This window comes from Artemia franciscana, chromosome 4 (genome assembly GCF_032884065.1).
Source record: "Artemia franciscana chromosome 4, ASM3288406v1, whole genome shotgun sequence".
Taxonomy (NCBI): Eukaryota; Metazoa; Arthropoda; class Branchiopoda; order Anostraca; family Artemiidae; genus Artemia; species Artemia franciscana.
The window spans coordinates 27,690,096-27,711,752 of record NC_088866.1 but is presented as its reverse complement, the minus strand read 5'-3'; the positions used below and the strand labels follow the sequence as shown (position 1 = coordinate 27,711,752).

Genomic DNA, 21,657 nt, shown 5'->3' with positions numbered 1-21,657 from the left:
AAAAAAAAAACAAAAAATTTACTACCTTCCAAGATTTAAAAAAATACAGTTTGCCCTACTTCCTAAATTTTCATGAGTTAATGTCCCTTCCTCGTATGTCTTAAATTGGGCTGTTGATTTATTCCCAGAACTTTCACTTGCATGGTATAATAACTTTCCTAGGACCCACAGGGGAAAAGTAGAGGTATGAGCTTAGAAAACATTCTCAGAGCATAAATTGTGTAGTTTTTTTTTTTGCCGGAAATCTAATTTATTTAGAAAAAACCGGTTACAATTTCTAGAGAAGCCTCATCCCCTTTCTATTATTTTTTCCATATATATGTCAAAGCACACGCCAGGAAAATATAACAACTTATTTTTGGAAGTTTCATTGACATAGAATTGACAACTTGCCACGTTTTTAATGAGAAGCCGCAGAAGGAGTGGAGGCAGGATATTAAAACACCTTCCCGGGGTTTCAACTGGGCCATTTATTCTCTTGTGGAAGTAAACCCGCTCTGCCTTACTTTTCCTTTTATTTCACATAAATGTCAAAACATGCGCCACAAAATTATATTACAGACGGTATTATTTCCACTCTTCGTCAGGAATGTCACAACAGCATATTTACTCCTCGTAAAGGAGACAGAACCTCCAAAAAATGCTAATTTTATATTTCACGCTTACATTAAATTCCAGATGAAATCTGAAACTTCGCAGAGGAGCGCGTCTAGAATGAGAGATTTATGGCCCTTTTGGAGGCTGCATGAAGCAAACTTGCAAGATACGATTGACCAAGTCGTAAATTGGTAGCGAGATATGTAAAAGCGAGATTCAGACAATTACATATAACAGGGGTGGTCGGACTTGCGGTGGCCACATAGGACGCGGTTAAGACCAAAGAGCACATAAAAGTGGTTGTAGGCCAAACTGGTGTTAATGTGAAAAAAAACACTAGTCTCATCTAGTGTTTGACGCTTTTGTCATTATTTTCGTAAACTAAGAGTAGATACTTACCATAGGCAGTGCAATAGCGCTGTCTAAGTAAAGGGCAATGTGGGCACAATGTATTATTATTTTTTTTCTTTTAGATCACGGCACTTCATATCGAAGGAGTTGTTGTGGAAACTTGGAAAAGGGTTTATTTGATTGGAAATAGGAAGGGATTGTGCTCTTTTCAATAGTCGAAAGTGATTGGAGGGCAACTAACACCACTTCCACGACCACCATTTCCCCAAACACATCCAATCAAAATTTTGAGATAGCAATTCTGTTCAACGTAGTTGTAAGGTCCGGAAATTATGTCTTTGGGGATAAAACCCCACTCATAGCCCTCATGGCCAGAGTTGTAAGGTTTTGCCCTGGGAGTATATCAGGTTTAAATAGAAAGGGCGATTGTATAAACTACAGAAGGGCATTTGGATTGCTAATCAGTATTTTTAGTGTGTTTTTTTAGATTCAGAGTGATGGGAGGGACGATATCCTCCCCCCCCCCTGCACCTCGTGTTTTCCCAAAATACATCAGATAGAAATTTTGAGATGGCTATTTGTTGTCGTCGACACTTCGAAAAAGAGTTAGTGCCCTTTTTAATAGTCAGAAGTGATTGGAGGCCAATAACCCCCCTCCCACGCTCACCATTCCCCAAACACATCCAATAAAAATTTAGAGATAGCCATTTTGTGCAACGTAGTTGGAAGGTCCGGAAATCATGTCTTTGAGAATGAACCCCTCCCCCTTCGGACCCCTCAGGGCAAGCATTGTAAGTTATGCCCTGGGGGCGCATAAGGTATATATAGAAAGGGTCATCGTATAAACTTCACAACACATTGGATTGGTAATCAGAAGTCCTAGAGCCCTTTTTAAGATTCATAATGATCAGAGGGTGGATATCCCCCCCCCCGACACCTCGTATTTTCATGAAATTCATCTGATAGAAATCTTAAGATGGCCATTTGTTATCGTAGAAACTTCAAAAAAGGCTCATTCGATTGGGAATCGAAAGGGCTATTTTTCATAGTAAAAAGCAATTGGGGAGCCCCCCTCCCATGCCCACCATTTTCCTAAACACATCCAATCAAAATTTTTAGATAGCCATTTTGTTCAACATAAATGAAATGTCCGATAATTATGTCTTTGAGGATCAATCCCCCTCCCTCAGAGCCTTCAGGGCAAGGGTTCCCGAAATACATCTGACAGAAATTTTGACATAGCTATTTGTTGTCGTAGAAACTTCAAAAAAGGCTCATTCGAAAGGAAATTGAAAGCGCTAGTGCCCTTTTTAATAGTCGAAAGGGATTGGAGGGCAACTAACCCCCCTCCCACGCCTAGCACTTCTCCAAACACATCCAATCAGAATTTTAGATAGTCATTCTGTCCAACATAATTGAAAGCTCCGTAAATTATGTCTTTGAGGGCGACAACCCCCAGACTCTTCAGGGCAAGAGTTGTAAGTTATGCCCTGGGGGCATATAAGGTATATATAGAAAGGGTGATCGTATAAACTTCGGAGGGGGCTCATTTGATTGGTAATCAAACGTTCTAGTTCCCTGTTTAAGATTTAGAGTGATCGGAGGGTGGATACCCCCCTGCACCTCGTATTTTCCCGCAATGCATCTGATAGGAATTTTGAGATGGCCACTTGTTGTCGTAGAAACTTCAAAAAAGGCTCATTCGATAGGAAATTGAAAGCGCTAGTGCCCTTTTTAGTAATCGAAAGTGATTGGAGGGCAAGTAACCTCTCCTCCCACGCCCACCATTTCCCCAAACACATCCAATCAAAATTTTGAGATAGCCATGTTGTTCAATGTCATTGAAAGATTATGTCCGGACAAAATACGTTTGAAATGTTTTCACTTTTCTCACTTCCATAGATAAAAAAATTATCAAACTTTCAAGGAATGAATATCAGTATTTGTTAATTAAACTGAAAATCCACGGTCATTTGTTTTTTTTTTTTTTTTTTTTTCTTTCTTTCAGTAAAGCGCAAATTGTGTTCTGGTCTTGAGAAGGCGTGGGGGTTATCACCCTACTCATGTTAATTTTTGCTCGTTTTGAGTTTGACTTGGCTATTTATTGTAATTTCTGTTCGTTTTGAGTTAAATTTATTTATTGATAGTGATTTGCGGTAGTTTTACGCTTGGAAGATTATTTGACTTTAGTTTTGCTTATTCTTGGCTTAATGGAGCTCTTTATTTTTCTTCGAAAAACTTGTTTTGTGGAAAAAGTTTTTAAGTTAACTGAAGAAATGAGCGAAAAGCTTCTGTTCTGCAATTTCAGTCAAAGAAGATCTTGGAGCATGTTCTGAAGCTTCTAGGTATACTAGGTCTTTCAACAGTTTGATTGTCCTAAACTGCATTAAACTTGTCTTGCCAGGCACTTTAACGCGTTCAAGGAGACCAAATTGCTAATTCAGTCTTCGATCATTGGTATCAATACGGGAGAGGAACATTTTCCTGTTTCCGGGGCATTTCCTGAAAAGAACAGCAAAATTGTCCCCCTGCCCTAAATTTCTAAAAACATATTCCTCCCCTCACATTTTTGCGAATCGAAACCACTACCACCAGTACGTCCAGCTTAAAGTCAACTATTACAGACCAGCCAATAATTTTCCAAGAACACTTTGGGCAGACAGGATTTTAAGTAAAAAAAAAAAAAAAAAAAAAAAAAAAAAAAAAAAAAAAAAAAAAAAAATGAATTCTAGAAAACGAAAGAATTCTGGTTAATTATTATTTCAAGAGAAAAAGTTCAGCTTTGATCCCATAAGAGTGTAGATTCAGGTGGCCAATGATCAAAGTCTCCGTAAATTTCTCAACATTCTTAATGGGGACGCTGCAATAATAACGATCCAGTAAATTTTTTCCTGTCTCTAATCCACTACTGTGGTGTACTATGGCACCTGAACAGCCGCAGACTTATCATTCAGGAACTTAGAAATTTAGGGAAGGGCATAAAATCTAAATCCTTGTACCAGAATGAAATTGAAGTCAGCTTGGAAACTAGTCAACTTAAACTTAACCTACCAAGATTTTTCAGGCTCACCAATGACTTATTCTGCAAAGACTGGATTTTAAGTTAAAACTATTCTTGATAAGAAACAGATTTTGATTAATTAGAACTCACTTCAGCTTTAATCCTAAGAGAATAAAAATGGATAATCTCAATAATTCAATTTTGAATTTTCTACGTTTTTAATGAAGTCGCCAGTACTGCAGCAAAAAAGGCGCCGATTCTTTTTTCTTCCCATTTTCGATCGCCCCGGATCTGACCCTTACCATGTTTCTCCATCCTCTTTGGATCAGACGCTCAAGAGTCACAAGATATTATTTCGGAATTATTGTATTTGTCTTATAGACTATCTTTGATATTTAAAATTTTCGTTTTGAGTTTATATTTTCGCTATGGCAGTAGATGGAGGGGGATGGTAATCGTGTCCATTGCTAGTTATAGGAAATTTGGATTTCATACACATGGCAAAAGAAATTCAACTTTCTTTAAAGCAAAATTAACTTGGGAACATTCTTTCGTAAGCTAATTGTTTTGTTTTTTCTTCTTCTTTTGGTGAAAAATTAGCAGGTACTGGGGCATTAAAATTATATTCGCAACTTTTGTTGGATAATGGGAAAAGAAATAGAAATTTTACAAGGAAAAATGCCTCTTTTTACGCAAATTATGGAGTTTTTTGTTTTCTATATACATTCTCAGAAAATTTTTCACATCCTCTATTAGTACTTTCTTAAGTAGCATCTCTACATCAGGCTGGAGCATGCCTACTTTGACGAGAAAACACCGGATATTCTTCTGATGGTTCCCGTATTGCTTATTTAATTTGATTTTCCATTTTTACTTCCGGCTAATATGTTCATCTTCACTATAGATTTGTTTAGAAATCCCTAATGAAGAGAGCCCCTTTCACCGGATGGACGCTTTCGTTCGATTCCCAGAGAGGGTGTAGAAATTATATTAAACCATTTGTTTTGGGGCATATTTATTTGAAAGGCCTTTCAATCACGTATTCAGGCGGGGAGAATAAGATTTTAAAACTGTCAAAAATGACAGAGGAAATGTAAGAAAATGAGTGAAGTCGTAGTCATGGGCTGACGTCAGCACGACTTACTACACATTTAGCTTTATCTTTCTGCCTCAAGTGTAGATGAAGCGTCCTAATATACTGCCTTAAGTGTATTGGAGTGGCTACGGGTCCACTATCAACTATTGCCATTAGAAATCTATACATGTGCAAGATTTCAGGTCTTTCAGACCATAGAAAATGGAATAAAAACTGATTACAAGATTAAAAGTCCCGCCAAATGATGCGAAGTTAAATAAAAAAATTTAGGAACCAAATTCAGTTCTGACTTACAATATAATTTTACTTTATGAAGAGTAAACAGTCAAGCTGAGTCTTAGAATAAAAATTAAAAGTCTCTAACAGGAATGCTCAAACCTAACTCAACACCAATTAATAGTAGCCATTGTTTTATTCTGGTCCCCTTGGAACCTAGAACAGAGTTACTTTTCCCTACTATCTTGACAGCCATTAATGCAGGCTGTCTTAGACAACCCTTACTAATCAATATAACGGCATTTTTTTTTTAGAAAGGAAGGTGACAGGCCAAAGAGCAAATTTCTTTTGTTTCTGTTTTGTGTTTTTCTTAATATTTTGTGTTTATTCTTATTGTTCTGTTTTGTGATTTTCAAGCGACGATTTCAACAAGGCCTAGGTCCTGTCATCAGCAGAAGTGACACAAGTCCTATTACGAATTTTCATTAGGCCATGGATTCCTTTTTTATTAGATCGTAGTGTATTGTCAGAAATGTTTTAAAAAATAGAACAGATACAAAAAAAAATTAGGGAGGAGAGGGTCTCTTCTTTTTAACTAAGGGTTCAAAAATGTAACATATGGTTTAATTATATAACTGCAGCGAGATATGGATTGAAAAGATAATTTTGATCATACATATCTATTTTGAAGTAGTAAGGCAGTTATATAGGGGTTCAGGAGGTCATCTCGAGACCTTAAAATATATTAGTGAAAATTTATCAAAATAACAATCTGAACTTTCCAGAAAGTTGAACGGATTATCAATTCAATAGACTGACGAGGGATGTACTCAGGAGGGTGGGGAGTACTTAGCCTCTCCAGAAAAATCCTAATTTTTCATGAATTAATGGACACTTATTATTCAAACTATAAAATAAAATTTATTTTTTTCCTTATTAGGACCCCAAATATTTTTTTAAAATTTTTACCTCCCCTCTCCCCCTCTCGATAAAAATTCCTGGGTACTTGCCCAAGACAGGAAAGCACATGATATTCAAAGCATCAGTTTCAACATGACTTGAGTCCCGTTGTTTTCAGGTCTGGCATAGGTCCCGTTGGGAATTTGCATTGGGCCAGGTTTAATATTTCCAGTAAGTCATGTAAACTATTTTCATCAGTAGAAGTACACCTATGTCGGAAATTAGGGCATCCTTACCTGGAATGTGGGCAACTTTAGGTCTTTTGGGTATTCTCCTCAGAGATGCACCCAGAGTCCCGAATTCTCTTTCTCCCAACACCTCATACAGACTGTCTCTTGATGGTCCGTCCTCAGTTTTTTCTATGTCAGCAATAACGAACGTCTGCAGCTTTCCATGTCGTCTTCTTACTGAGTCTAACCGTCCATCGGCACTCATAGCTCTTCTAAAATGCGACTCCAGATTGATGTCAGATTCACTGGCATGGGATAATCGGTCGGTGTTGACAGTTGTATCTGTTTCATCAGTCAATGATGTATCAGCCAGATAATTATGTGACATGGACAAGGGTTTTGTTTTCTGTTGGGAGCGGGTGCTCCTTCGTAAACCAAATCGTTCTTTGATTCGATTTGTGATTGAGAGTCTTGTGTGGGTTCCCCTAAAAGAAAAATCTATCGTTATCAAGGCACAAATCTACCGTCTGGCGAAAATGGCGCCATTTTGTCGTTAAATAGCAGGGACGCTGAAGTTCAGTTTCAGCAAAATTTTTTTTTGCCATTAAGATAAGTTTAAAAACTGTGTTTTAAGAAGAATTACAGGAAAAACAATCTACATTTCTTTGAATAGCCTAATTAAACCCTAATGGCTTCGGGAAGGTTGGCCTAATAATCCGAAGTTTCCAATATTGAAAAAAAAAACAGCTGGAATCACCATGTTGATTTAACTGGTATTCTCTTTATTTCGATCCTTCACCCTTTTGAATGGTTTTGGCGCTCTCTTAAAAACTTTTCGTAGATTTGTTTTCGTCACTACTTTTACTCTTAATTTTAACTTAGATAATAGCTATCAGTCTTGAATCATCTTTAGATGAAGGTGATTCAAACTAGAAAATACTTTTCAATTTTTTTTTCGGTTACTGTGGGCTTTGAGTCGCTCTTTACTAGTTTAGAGCTACTGCTGTAAACATTGGCCGGGGTATTCGAACTGGTTTTAATACATATAACGACAATGATAAATTTAAGGAAGTTTCATGTCAGAGTGCAAGGATCCTATTCTAAGTAAGAAGGACAAACAAAGAGAATGAAGCAGTAGCATACCTACGTAAAGGGAAGTGAGTGTATTGTTTTTGGGAGTATTTGACCTCAACCCCGAGGCCTGCGTAGGAGTTTATTCTAGGAGAAGTTTTATTTGGGGGTTGGGGGGGGGGCTTTCCAAACCCGAAAACCAAGTGGTCATACAAACATTTGGGGGATAATTATAAAAAAAAGCTTAGACATTTGGGGTGGAGGGAGGGCTAAACTTTTCCCACAACCGTGTGGGTTTTTTCTTAAATTCTTTGGGAAATTCGTTAACGCCCTTCCCCCACTTCAAGGATTAAATATGTATGAAGTGCATCTATGATTTATAGAGTGATGTTCAGTATGAGGAGGTAGGACAGAGAGTGTGAGAGAGAGGGGAGAGAAAGAGAATGAGAGAGGGGGGAAGAGAGAGAGAGAATCAATAACGGTATTATTCGAAATGGAGGTCTTTTACGAAAAGCACTTCTGGCATAATATTCCAGCTATAAGAAAATAAAATTAAATATAAATAAATAACAGAATGTGCGTGCAATTTTAAGGGGGCATTCAGATTGGTCCCACATTTTCACTGAAATTTTTTGACTCGAAAATAGATTGGTAATCAGTAAAATTATACAAATTGTGCCTAGCTCAATCGTACTGCAATATATGAACAAAAGAAAATGCATGGTTTTTTAAACGTCAAATGAAATTTTTTTGATCAAATGAAACTCTCAAATATCTTCTTTTTTTGAGCGTCTGTGCATCACAAATTCAAATATTTGCCCATGACATTGAGGGTATTATTTTAAGTCATGTTGGGCAGGGAAGTACACAAATATTTTCCCGGGGGGCTAATAATAAGGAAAATCTTGAAAATTTGAACAAGAAATGCCAAATAGAAATTTGGATATATTAAGATTTCGCAGGGGGCTGGGGTCCAAGGCTCCCCTTTGTGTACGTGCCCGATATTGGGGTAGTGGACGTATTTCCGCCTATGCTTGAATAAAACCCCACGTTTTTTCACTCCTCATTCAGGAAGTCGGAATTTTTTACGGAAAAAGCTTTATTCACGCACTATATCCACAAAACATGGCTTCCGAGTACTGAAACCTTTCAACCGACAAAGAACATCTGCAGCTTTGCGCGATCGCATTGCTCAATCCCTTGCAAGGGAATTCATTGGGGGGTTAATAATGCTGACAATATTCACGACAAATTGAAAGTAGAACGCAGAAAGGGTGTCACCTTCGCTTATATACTTGGCAGTAATTTCAGCCCGATCATTAATCAACTATGGTGTTGTTGGGATGACCAGAAGAATTTAGAAGGTTCTCGTTTTGTTAGAGGTAAAGAATGGGAGCCAATTTTGAGGGGTTGTACAATCAGTTGCACTGTGTAAATCTGAGATGCTGACTGAGCCAGAAGGGAGATCACGGAAAACCATACTTAGATTCGGGTTTATACTTAAACAGGATCTGTCTGTAGGGAAGTGAGAGTTGGTGATAAGTATGTGCTTCTTGTGTATGTATTTTGCATTTTATTTTTCTTTTGTTGTAGGCTAATGTGACGAAGTGTAATGTTAGTGGGTCCAAAATAAATTAATTACTAATTACAGTCAAATATAGTTTTAACCTGAATAGTTAATTGAAATAATCAAGATCAACAATTCATCAAATGGCTTTAAAAAAGCATGGTTAAAAAAAGACCATTGATAGGGGTGTCAATTCGGGAAAATGTTGAAGGGACGTATGAACCAACATCTAGGGGGCAATTTGTGTTTTTATTTAATATTCCTTTTCAATGAAACTACCAAAAACAGACTTTTTTCAATGATAAGAAAAAGGGCATTTTTCAAATCTAGAGGGAAGGCAAAAGATTTAGAGGGGAGATTGAAGTGTGTGGCGATCGAAAGTCGAGGCTGGATTCCAGGCAAAAAAAATTTCACCCCCACACTTACATATCGTAAAATCGAATATGTAGAATCAAACAAATAAAATCGAATTTACGAATACATGTTATCGTGAATGTCCGAACTTGGCTAATGTCGAAATTCACCGGTGAATGTCCTAAATACCTTTTTTTTTTCTTCTTGGATTTAGTCACCGTTGCCAATCCTTTTCAGTTTTATACAAGGTTTGATGATGACATGTTGGGTTAGGTTTTAACCCGTTTCTGAGATTTATAACCTAATTTAACCTAGCCCAGCCGAACATAATTTCAACTTTAACTGTCAAAGCTTGCAAAAGACTGCATTCCTGAGCATTACATACCTTTTGATACAATATTATTGCTTGGTCTATAACATACATAAGCTTAGTTTTGAACTTGTGAATAGTTCTTTTTTCCCATCCTTTGTCCCTGGAAGATTTCGGTTAAATTAATAAGGATTTTTCAGTAGAAGAATCCATCTGAAATGCAGTCTTATCAAGGAGGCACACTCGTGCCTCTTTAAAGAGGCGAACCACGACAATGTTAAGCGATCTTCGGTTCCAGTGGTCGCAGAGGGATGGGGAGGGATGCATTTCGTAGCCCGAGCTCCAACTAAGAAACCTGCCAAATTTCATCCCTCTCCGACTTTTCCTTCATGGGGAAAATCTGGCCGAAAGTTTCGACCCACCAACCCCACCCCCCTTTTAAAGTTGTCTGATCGCGCTGAAATTCACAAGTTAAGGTCCCCTAGGGCCCAGGAGCTTATCCGCGAAATTTCAGCTCGATCCGATAACTCCTTCCCTGTTTTCCAGAAACACGCATAGCCACTTAATGTTCATGTTCTCCTTTTGTTTTTTTCCGCCACGCCTACAGGTCACAGCCGACATCGGATCTGGGTGTACGAAGACTCATTCGACGCGGAATTCTCCGAGCAATTTTCCTGGAAAGTTTCGTCGGAAATCTTAACCCCTCGATTTTCTAGCTTAGAAAAACCCATTTCCCCATAAGAGCCCATGTTAATTTTTGAAATTCTTAAAAGTTATTTAAAAGTTATATTTATACACATGCAGGTATTTCGACTTCAAACATGCCCGGTTAGCTCAGTCGGTAGAGCGTGGGACTTTTAATCCTAAGGTCAAGGGTTCAAGTCCCTTATCGGGCGGTTTTTTTTCACAAAATATGAAAAAAACTTCGTTTTCTTAAAGAGTTAAAGAGTCTGCGTCCCAAAGTCGAACCTTAAAACGTACAGGAATTAGGAGAGGCAGTCCTAATTCCTGTACGAGGAGTACAGGAATTATTAAATTACATCCACCATGGATTGTAGAAAAACGTACAGAAATAATATGAAAAAAACTTCGTTTTCTTAAAGAGTTAAAGAAGCTGCGTCCCAAAGTCGAACCTTAAAACGTACAGGAATTAGGAGAGATAGTTGGGGGGCTGCCGCCCCCCAAACTCCCCGCTTTTAAAGACTCTTTTGTACAGGTTTTTTGTTTTGTTAATTAAAAGAGGGCCTTTCCGAAGCCAAGAGCGGGGGTTAGGGGGGAGGCATCCCCCCATAACAAAAAACCTGTACAAAAGAGTCTTTAAAAGCGAGGAGTTTGGGGGGCGGCAGCCCCCCAACTACCTCTCCTAATTCCTGTACGTTTTAAGGTTCGACTTTGGGACGTAGCCTCTTTAACTCTTTAAGAAAACGAAGTTTTTTTCATATTATCCTTGCATAAGACTGAAAAAGCTGATTCGCAGAGCTAATTAAATCCAAGCAGAGAAAAAGGAAATTCGGATATTCACCGGCGAATCTCGACATTAACCATATTTTGGACATTCACAGTAACATATACACTCGTAGTTAAAATCAAAATCTCTAGTCGATGTAAAACGATGTCGATAGTTGATTGAAACGGGCTATAGACCTTTTTTTTCTTTTTGGAAGTGAGATATCAAAATCAATACAAAGGAATCTGGCAGCTCTGGACATAGAAGCAGTGATGTGCGTGCGCATAACCTAATTTAACTAATCGGAATTTACATTTGTAAAACGTCTTAACCGGGGAAAAACTAAACCTTTACTTCTAACACAGAAAAGGGCAATTCTGTTAGACGAAGTTTTGTGCTCGTTTTTTTCAAAAAGTTGTATTTTTTATTACTGTTGTTGTTTTTTCTGGTCTTTTCTTCTCTTTTCTTTTGAGCACCTTTTCTTTTAGTTCTTTTTTATTAAATGAAAAAAAAGTTTTTTTCAATTCAAAGTAAGGAGCAACATGAAAACTCAAAACAGACATAAATTATTCCGTATATGAAGGGGTTGCCCTCCTGCTCAATATCTTTCTCTTCACACTAAATCTTTTAGTACTTTTTTAAAAAGCTTCCTATTCTAATTAAACGGCCCGTGTTTCAGGGGGTCGTTTTCTAGAAAATGGGACAAATAGTTAAACTTTAGTGTAAGGAGCAAGGCATTGAGGAGAGGAGAAACCCCTTTCATATGCAGAATAATATTTTTTTTTTGAGCTTTAATGATGATCCTTAATTTTAGTTGATAAAACATATTTTTTTATATTTATTCCTGATCGTTTTGCAAATAATGCCGAATCTGGTTCACCCTCCATGAAAAATTTCTCCTCGCGGGAACTCCTCCGTGGAAAGTTCCTCCCACTTAAAACACACACCTCTCGTAAAATTTCGTCCTGACAGTTCCTTCCTCCGTAAAATTTTTTGCCGAAGATTCAGCCTGAACAATTTTCCTTTGTATACTTTCCTTTGAAAAAGACTTTCGGTTCTACTCATTTTTTTTTATCGCTCCGGAAATCACCCCATCCGTGGAAACTATTTCGCGGAAATCCAAAGACGCTGAAAATTTCCCCCCAAATAATTTCCCCGGAACATCTCCCCATACAAATTTGAATAGGCAAAGAGAAAGTAACACAAATAGAAAGAATTTCGCATAGGAATTCTTTCAAAATCCCCAGTGTAAAATTTCCCATGAAAAGATCACCCCCGGAAATTTCCTCCACATGGAAAAATATCCCCATGGAAACCCACCCCAAGAACAACACACACCCCTCTCCCGAAAAATGTCTATTACAAATACTATGCGTAAATAATGGGCGGATTTTATAACTTAAAGACCTATCCTCATGGGGGAAGAATCATATTATCTCCGTAGGCATAGTTTTGGGACTTTTCGGCAATGCTGAAAAAAATGGCTATCTCAAAATTTTGGTCGAGAGCTTGGGGGAAAAGGGGCGTGGAGGGAAGCTAGTCGTCCTCTAATCTTTTTGTTTAGTCAAAAAGGATGCTAGCAATTTAAATTTCCGTTCAAATGAGCCCTCCTCCAATGTTCTAGGACCATTGGTTTGATACAATCATCCTTAGGAAAAAAACAACAAATAAACAAGCATCTGCGACCGTTCTTCTGGGAAAAAATATATAAAATTATACATTTTTTTGCAGATACGAGCTTGAAACCTCTACGGTAGAAATCTCTGATACTCTGAATCTGATAATGTGATTTTCATTAAATTTTTTACTTTTATGGAGTGTTTCCCCATTTTTCGAAAAGAAGTTAAATTTTTTCAGGCTCGTAACCTTTCATGGGTAGAACTGAGCTTAATCAATCTTATATATTTGAAGTCAGCATAATAAGCCGATTTTTTTATAATTATTTGTATGAAAATTCTTTTTTTGGAGTTTCGGTGACTATTGAGCCGCTTCGCTTCTTACTTACAGTTCGTTACCACGAACTGTTTGATTTTACTCTGTCGTGTTATATTCGACGGATATCCAAACATAGTAGGTAATATTATTATTCATACAGAAATAGAGGATCAGAAGTTAAAATATTGGAACATTTCTGAAACCATGACTAGGGCACTGGGTTTTCACTGCATAAGGTGTCAGAGGCAGTGACTACACTGCCTAAGCAAGATAAAGCTAAAACTCATAAGGATACTAAGGATACTCACAGGCACTGAGAAAAGACAATATGAATAAAAATATTCCTGCCGATACCTTCGCACAACCGACCTCAGAACAGAACAAAGAATAAAAAAAAAACATAATAAAAAAAAACAATGTAAAAAGCATAATAAAGATACAGAATTAAAAATAAATTAGAAGAAGTATCTGTTGATCTGTATTTTTTATGGTAGAAGCTTAGAATTGGGGCTGTTGAGAAGAAAATATGTTAAGAAAATAATTCCTACTTCATAATATGCAGCATAATTCTACCTACCACATATTGAATGCAATTCTACAATGCTTCACATCCGCTTAATGTTCAAATATATAGCCCAAATTATATATTTTCCATTTGTTTTTGCGTTTCTTTATTCAGTAAAAATTCAATATACAGGTATATGGGTTGAAAAAAGAGTGACGCATGGCAAAATGCGCCACTCTTTCCTGCATTCAGGCCAACTTTATACGTTAAATATTTAATTAAAATATACCTGCATAGTAATTTATCTCAATGAGACTAAGCTAATTATCTCCGAATGCAGACAGTGAAACCATACTGTTGTTCAAGAACAACAGTATGGTCGCTATAACGAGTAAGTACCGGGGAGGGGGTATAGTATAGTAGAATCGCAGTAGAAATGCGTGAACTAAAATTGTTCCACTAATTATGAAGTAAGAATCGTTTTCTTATCATGTTCCCTTCTCAACAGACCCATTCTAAGCTTATACCTTATTTACTCTCAATTCAGCACCGAGGACGACTGAGCAGATATTTTGAGCCGAAATATCTCCCTTATATTCTTTTTTTCACTGGCTTGGATTTACCTCATTTGTTCTCTGTCGCGACTTTTCGCCTTTTTAGGACAATTTCCTTAGGGACACAGTGAGAATTTCAGACAGAAATCATGGCTACCTTCTTTTCGATACCTCAAAATGTTCAAAACGGTTGTAAGTACTTCGGTTATCCCAACCTTGCCGTATTTTTGACGGAAAGCCAGACAAATATTTTTAAGTATATTAAAATGAGGAATGTGACGGAATAAGAATGGCTTAATGATAGCCTACCATATGGCTTAAGCAAGCCATAAACAATCACTAGGACTCTGAAAATGGCGTTTTTATTTGCTACTTAGGATCCAAAGGCTGTTATTTGCATAATTTTTAAAGCTAGGCTAGGTATATTTTATATCTTGATCTTTGATTAAAAAACAAAATATTGTAACTATGACAGCAGATTGCAGTCTGACGGTTCTAATTGCAGTGTGTCCAAAGAGAATGAGAAACATAAAGACTTAGACCTCTGCCATATTCTTTAAAATGAGAAGATAGGGATTGAAGATAGAGATTACCAGGACGACTAGATTAAAAACACCAAAAAAAGAAGAAATATAGGGAATTTCTCAAGACAGAGGGAAACAAATTGGAATGAATACTTCGGCCCTAAGGTAAAGGACCGTCCTCAGCAATATAAAAATATATAAAGAAAACAATTACAACATAATAAATACAGTTAAACTAAAATGAAGAAGTTTTCTTCAAAACAGTCCCAGCATCCTTACCTCAGCGAAGTTCAACCAGAACCGATGAATAAATTATGATGAAACGAGGCAATTCGAGGCGAAATTTGTGCAAAGAAGGCTCTAGAGAGGAAATCAAATCCGCCACAGGAACTTGTTTTGGAAGAAAAGAGAATTTTGGACCTTTTTCGAGAGTTGGAATTTCCAATGATTCAAGCGTTCTAGAGGACGGATTAACCACAGCCAGTCCAGGAGTGAATCTTTGAGCATAAATAGGGTTGTTCATTGATGATTCATTTCGTAGATTTTCCAAAATAAAATAAACGAAGATTATAACTTAATAGAAGTTTCAGCAACAGGATTAGGTTGCGACGTCTTAACGAACTTGGTCAAACTTTGTAACAAGTACTCAATGTATTTCCAATTCCGTAATTCTTTCTACCAGCAAATAAATGACTTATCCATGGGCGCGCCTCTCTCCGGGTTACTGGCAATTATTTACGTACAGCATATCGAAAATTGGGCGTTAAATTCGTATTTTTTGAAATGTATCTTTTGGGGACGTTATATGGATGACGTGATTTCACTTTGAAACTAATGGGAAAATGAACATTGGGGTTTTTTAGATCACCTTAATACATATGATAGGAATTAATAGTTTACTTTAGAAATTGGAATTGCAAATAAAATCTCATTCGTAGATATGCTAATTATTTGTGGCTTAGATAAACTCAATTTTACTATTTACGGAAAACCAACACAAAACAACATATATTTACATTTTAAATCAAACCACCCCGAAGAACTTAAAAGAGCTGTCGTAATCTCTCTCGTCGATCGTGCCCTAAATATTTGTTCCGATTCGTCCATCACAGCGGAACTAGACTTTATCAGAGACATACTTTTTGAAAATGGTTATCCTCTTTTATTTATTAATAATACAAATAACCGTAGACTTAAAAGACACTCCCGTAAAATCCACGATAATTTACCATGTGAGAATCCCAATAAGCCCTCAAACACAATTTACCTTCCATATATCCCAAAAATCAGTAGGAATCTTAAACAAGAGCTAAGAGCTCATATGGTACTTGTGACGAGGTCGGAAGAGCCAAGAGCTCACATGGTATGAGCTATAGCAAAATTCTAAGAATCAATAGATTGCTTTAAAAGGAAAATCAAAGGCTTAATGCCGGTCGGGATTTAAAATAAGAGCTCTGAGTCACGAGGTCCTTCTAAATATCAAAATTCATTAAGATCCGATCACCCACACGTAAGTTAAAAATACCTCAATTTTTCTAATTTTTCCTCTCCCTTCAGCCCCCCAGATGGTCGAATCGGGGAGAACGACTTTATCAAGTCAATTTGTGCAGCTCCCTGACACGCCTACCAATTTTCATCGTTATAGCGCGTCCAGAAACACCAAACTCGACAAAGCACTTAACCCCACCACCTAACTCCACCAAAGAGAGCGGATCCAGTCCGTTTACGTCAATCACGTATCTACGACATTTATAAGCGTTTTCCAAGATTTCCGTCCTCCCCCTCCAACTCCCCTCAATATCAAAAGATCTGGTCGGGATTTGAAACAAGAGCTGTGAGACGTGAGTTCCTTCTAGATATCAAATTTCATTAAGATCCGGTAACCCGTTCTTAAGTTAAAAATACCTCAATTTTTCTGATTTTTCCAAATTAACAGCCCCCAGCTCCCTCAAAGAGAACGGATCCGTACCAATTATGTCAATCTCGTATCTATAACTTGTGCTTATTCTTCCCATAAAGTTTCATCCCGATCTCTGCACTCTAAGGGTTTTCCATGATTTCTGGTTTCCAAGATTTCTGTTTCCCCCACCCAACCCTCTAAGTCCCCGGATCCGATTCGATTTGAAAATGGAGCATCTGAGACATAAGATTCTTCTATATATCAAAAATCATTAAGATCCCATCACCCATTCGTAAGATACCTCGATTTTCACGTTTTCCAAGAATTCCGGTTCCCCCTCCAAACTCCTTTCAATGTCACCGGATCTGGTTGAGATTTAAAATGAGAATTCTAAAGCACAAGATCCTTCTAGATATCAAATTTCATTAAGATCTGATCACCCGTTCGCAAGTTACAAATGCCTCATTTTTTCGAATTACTTCCCTTCCCCTAACTCCACCAAAGAGAGCGGATCCACTCCGGTTATGTCAGTCACCTATCTTGGACTTGTGCTTATTCTTTCCACCAAGTTTCATCCTGATCTCTCCGCTTTAAGTGTTTCCCAAGATTTCCGCCCCCCCCCCCTAATGACACTGGATCCGGTCGGGATTTAAAATAAGAGATCTGAGTTTCGAGGTCCTTCTAAATATGACATTTCATTAAGATACGATCACTCTTTCGTAAGTCAAAAATACCTCATTTTTTCTAATTTTTAGAATTAACCCTCCCCCAACACCCCAAAAGAGAGCAGATCCGTTCCGGTTATGTCAATCCCGTATCTAGGACTTTTGCTTATTTTTCCCACCAAGTTTCATCCCGATCCCTCCACTCTAAGCGTTTTCCAAGATTTTAGGCTCCCCCCCAACTTCTCCATAATCAGATCCGGTCTGGATTTAAAATAAGAGCTCTGAGGCATGATATCCTTCTAAACATCGAATTTCATTAAGATTCGATTACTCCTTAAGTTAAAAATACCTCATTTTTTTTTAATTGTTCAGAATTAACCCTCCTCCTTCAACTCCCCCAAAGAGAGCGGATCCGTTCCGGTTATTTCAATCACGTATCTAGGACTTATGATTAGTTTTACCACCAAGTTTCATCCCGATCCCTTCACTCTAAGCGTTTTCAAAGATTTTAGCCCCCCCCCCCCAACTCCCCCCAATGTCACCAGATCCGGTCGAGATTTCAAATAAGAGCTGTGAGACACGATATCCTTCCAAAAATCAAATTTCATTAAGATCCGATCACTCCTTCGTAGGTTAAAAATACCTCATTTTTTCTACTCTTTCAGAACTACCCCCCCCAACTCCCCCAGAGAAGGCAGATCCGTTCCGGTTATATCAATCACGTGTCTAGGACTTGTGCTTATTTTTCCACCAAGTTTCATCCCAATCCCTCAACCCTAAGCGTTTTCCGAGATTTTAGGTTCCCCTCTCAATTCCCCCCAATGTCACCAGATCCAGTCAGGATTCAAAATCAGAGCTCTGAGACACCATATCCTTCCAGACATAAAATTTCATTAAGATCCCATCACCCGTTCGTAAGTTAAAAATACTTCATTTTTTCTGTATTTTCCTAATTATTCGACCCCCCACTCCCCCCCCAGATGGTCAAATCGTGGAAACGACTATTTCTAATTTAATCTGATCCGGTCCCTGATACGCCTGCCAAATTTCATCGTCCTAGCTTACCTTTAAGTGCCTAAAGTGGCAAAACCGGGACAGACAGACCGAAAGACCGACAGACAGACCGACAGAACTTGCGATCGCTATATGTCACTTGGTTAATACCAAGTGCCATAAAAAGTATGCAATCTTAGAAAAGGAAGTTAAATAACTGATATAACAGTAAGTATAGAAGTAAAGCTGATATTTCAATGTAAGTGATGATTAGTACAAATCTTTTCTTTTTAAGTAGAACTTTTGAAGGAAGTTGAATAACTGATATACAGATTAGTATAGAACTAAAGCTGATATTTTAATGTAAGTGATCATTAGTATCTTTTCTTTTTAAGAGTTGTTTTAAACTAATTCTATTCTAAATAATATAAGCCTGGGTTAACTTGGAAAAAATCTTTGCCAATTAAGTAGGCTAGTTGACTTTAAGCTGGTAGGCGTAATGGTTGCACAATTCTGCTTCTTAATTCTCCCCTACATTCTAAAATACTTAAAAGAACAGGTATACAGGCAAGAGTCAAACAAAATTGGCAAACGCTAAAGGGTGCAGGTAATTTTCCTTTTGGATCTTACTGTGAATATCCGAAATCTGGTTAATGTCGACATTTACCGATAAATTTCCGAAATTCCTTTTTCTCTGCGAATAAGCTTGTTCAGTCTTGTGCAAGCTTTGATGGTAAAAGTTGAAGTTATGTTAGTTTAAGTTATGTTAGGTTAAATTAGGTTATAAATCTCAAAAATAGGTTAAAAACCTAATCCACCCTAACCTGTCACTATCAAACCTTGCATAAAACTGAAAAAGTTGACTGACAACGCTGAATAAATCCAAGGATGAAAAAAAAGGTGTTCCGTAGCCTACATTCACCGGTAAATGTCGACATCCACCAATTTCGGACATTTACGGTATCATCGACACTAGTACCGATTTCCGATTTTATCAGCTTCTTATATTATTGAAGTGCACCTTCAATCGAAGAGCAGGGGAAACTTAGGGAAACCAAGCGAAACTTGTGTCCAAAATAAAAATCATTGCCATCTAGCGTTTGATTTTTTTTTTCCTTTTATACTACTGCTATTACTACAAACAAAACAATGCAGCACCACACCACGAACAGAACAGATCACCAAAAGCGAACAGAGCTGCACCTGCTCCTCCCCCATCGTAATCTATTTAAGGCTTCCCTCTTTACATCATGCCAAGAAGCTCTAATTTCCTATAAACCCTTTCTTATGACCTCTTTCAACCCCATTCGGAAACAACCTGCTTTCCGTTTAGTCCTAGATCTGTGATTCCCAGCGTGGGGTGCAGGCCCCGCCAGTGGGGTATGGCAAAATTTTGGTGGGTCATTGGCAGGACGTGTACCATTCGGCTGACTATGTTCACGGCCTTAATTTGGAAAAAAAAACATTTTTTATGTGAATCACGTCACATTCATATGCATTTAAAGGACAAAAAAAGTGCAGGATAGTATTACAATAATCTCATGTATTGTATAAAAGGTTTTTATGCAAACAATATCTTACATTAGCATAAAATATGCCTAGCGGACGAAAAAAAACAAGTTAATGGCTTTTAAACTTCCTTCAGAAGGTCAGAATTTAAACATTTACTAGGGAGCATCAGAATTTTAGAAATGCCTAGGTGGGGAATGGCCCAAAAGCGGTTGGGAGCCATTGCTCTAGATGGATGACCGAGAAGGGCGATCACTCTAAACCCATTTTTCCAGTAAAAAATATAGGGGGGAGGGGCAACAAGAATTCTGTATTCAGTAGGCCTGCCATCTTAAAATTAACTAGTCTATTCGTATGTTTCGCTTTTCTCCTCATCTAGACCATCTTTAACTTAAACATCTGGCTCAACCCTGCCTTGGGACCAGGGTAAAGCTCAACTTGTATAGAAGTTTGAATATCATTGGTAAAATTTGAAAAAAAAATCTCATACCAATCGAAAACTTCTAAGATGTAAATATGGTAGTTTTTCTTCCGTGAATAGGGTATGTGATAAAGCATTTAGTTGTTCAACATGCATTAAAGGCCTGACTCTTTTTCGTTTTGTTTGCTTGTATACACCTAGCACAGTTACGTGGGGATGGAGCTCAAGGCCCGGGCTGCTCTAAAATTCTTAAGTCATCCCAAACATCCGTGAACTTCAGATTTAAAGTATTTGTTATTTCCCCTGCCCGACCGATAAAAAAAATCCTATTTATATGCCTGACTTAGATATAATAAAACAATAGCAGATATATTGAAATAGAATATCAAACAGTTCTTGGTAACGAACTGTAGTGAGAAGCGACCCGGCTCAATAGTAACCAAAACTCTAAAAAAAACGGAATTTTGGAGCCTGGGAAAATTTACCTTATTTTAGAAAATAGGGGGAAACACCCCCTAAAAGTCATAAAATCACACCATCAGATTCAGCGTATCAGAGAACCCTACTGTACAAGTTTCAAGCTCCTATCTAAAAAAATGAGGAATTTTGTATTTTTTGCTGTTTTAAAAAGTAGTGTTGAGAGAAACAGTCAAACTTTAGCGCAAAGAGCGAGGCGTTGAGGAGGGAACAGCCCCTTTTATATATAGAGTAATTTCTGTTCGTTTCAAGTTTTAATGTCGCTCCTTACTTTCAGTTAGTTTTTATTTAGTTTTCTAAAAAAGCAATGTAAAAGCAAACTGGTAACAGCCAGGATGAAATTTCCATTTAATTTTCTATCTTGTTTTGAAAGATTTGTTGAGATTGGTGTTTTTTTTCGTGAATGTATGCATATGTTTCGTATAGAACTTCATCTTTTTGCGGAACGTTTGTTCATCTTTGTAGAACAAACGGTTATTTTAACAAGGAGGCGAGGTGAAGGGAAGTTCAACGTCCCCATAAAAATGGCCCCTAGATAAACAGGTGTCGTAAGAGATAAGCCTAATCAATTTACTTGTATATACTTCAGTCTGCTTTTTTATTTGTAGAGCTGTAAAATATTATGAAGATAGTTGGATAACGAACAAGAGCTAAGAGCTCATATGGCACTTGTGACGAGGCCAGAAGAGCTAAGAGCCAAGAGTTCATATGGTATGAGCTCTAACAAAATTCTAAGAATCAATAGATTGATTTAAAAGGAAAATCAGAGGCTTAATGTCGGTCGGGATTTAAAATAAGAGCTTTGAGTCACGAGGTCCTTCTAAATATCAAAATTCATTAAGATCCGATCACCCACACGTAAGTTAAAAATACCTCAATTTTTCTAATTTTTCCTCTCCCTTCAGCCCCCCAGATGGTCGAATCGGGGAGAACGACTTTATCAAGTCAATTTGTGCAGCTCCCTGACACGCCTACCAATTTTCATCATCCTAGCACGTCCAGAAGCAACAAACTCGCCAAAGCACTGAACCCCT

At 37.6% G+C, this 21,657-nt stretch overlaps 1 protein-coding gene across 1 annotated transcript in view; it reads right to left on the bottom strand.

Moving 5' to 3' along the window:
* LOC136026240 (uncharacterized) overlaps positions 1 to 21,657 on the bottom strand; it is a 142,560-nt gene that overhangs the window by 56,728 nt on the left and 64,175 nt on the right. Inside the window, exon 5 of the mRNA XM_065702597.1 lies at positions 6,458 to 6,876. Coding sequence (XP_065558669.1) covers positions 6,458 to 6,876 — 419 coding nt within the window. The remainder of the gene's footprint in view (positions 1 to 6,457; positions 6,877 to 21,657) is intronic.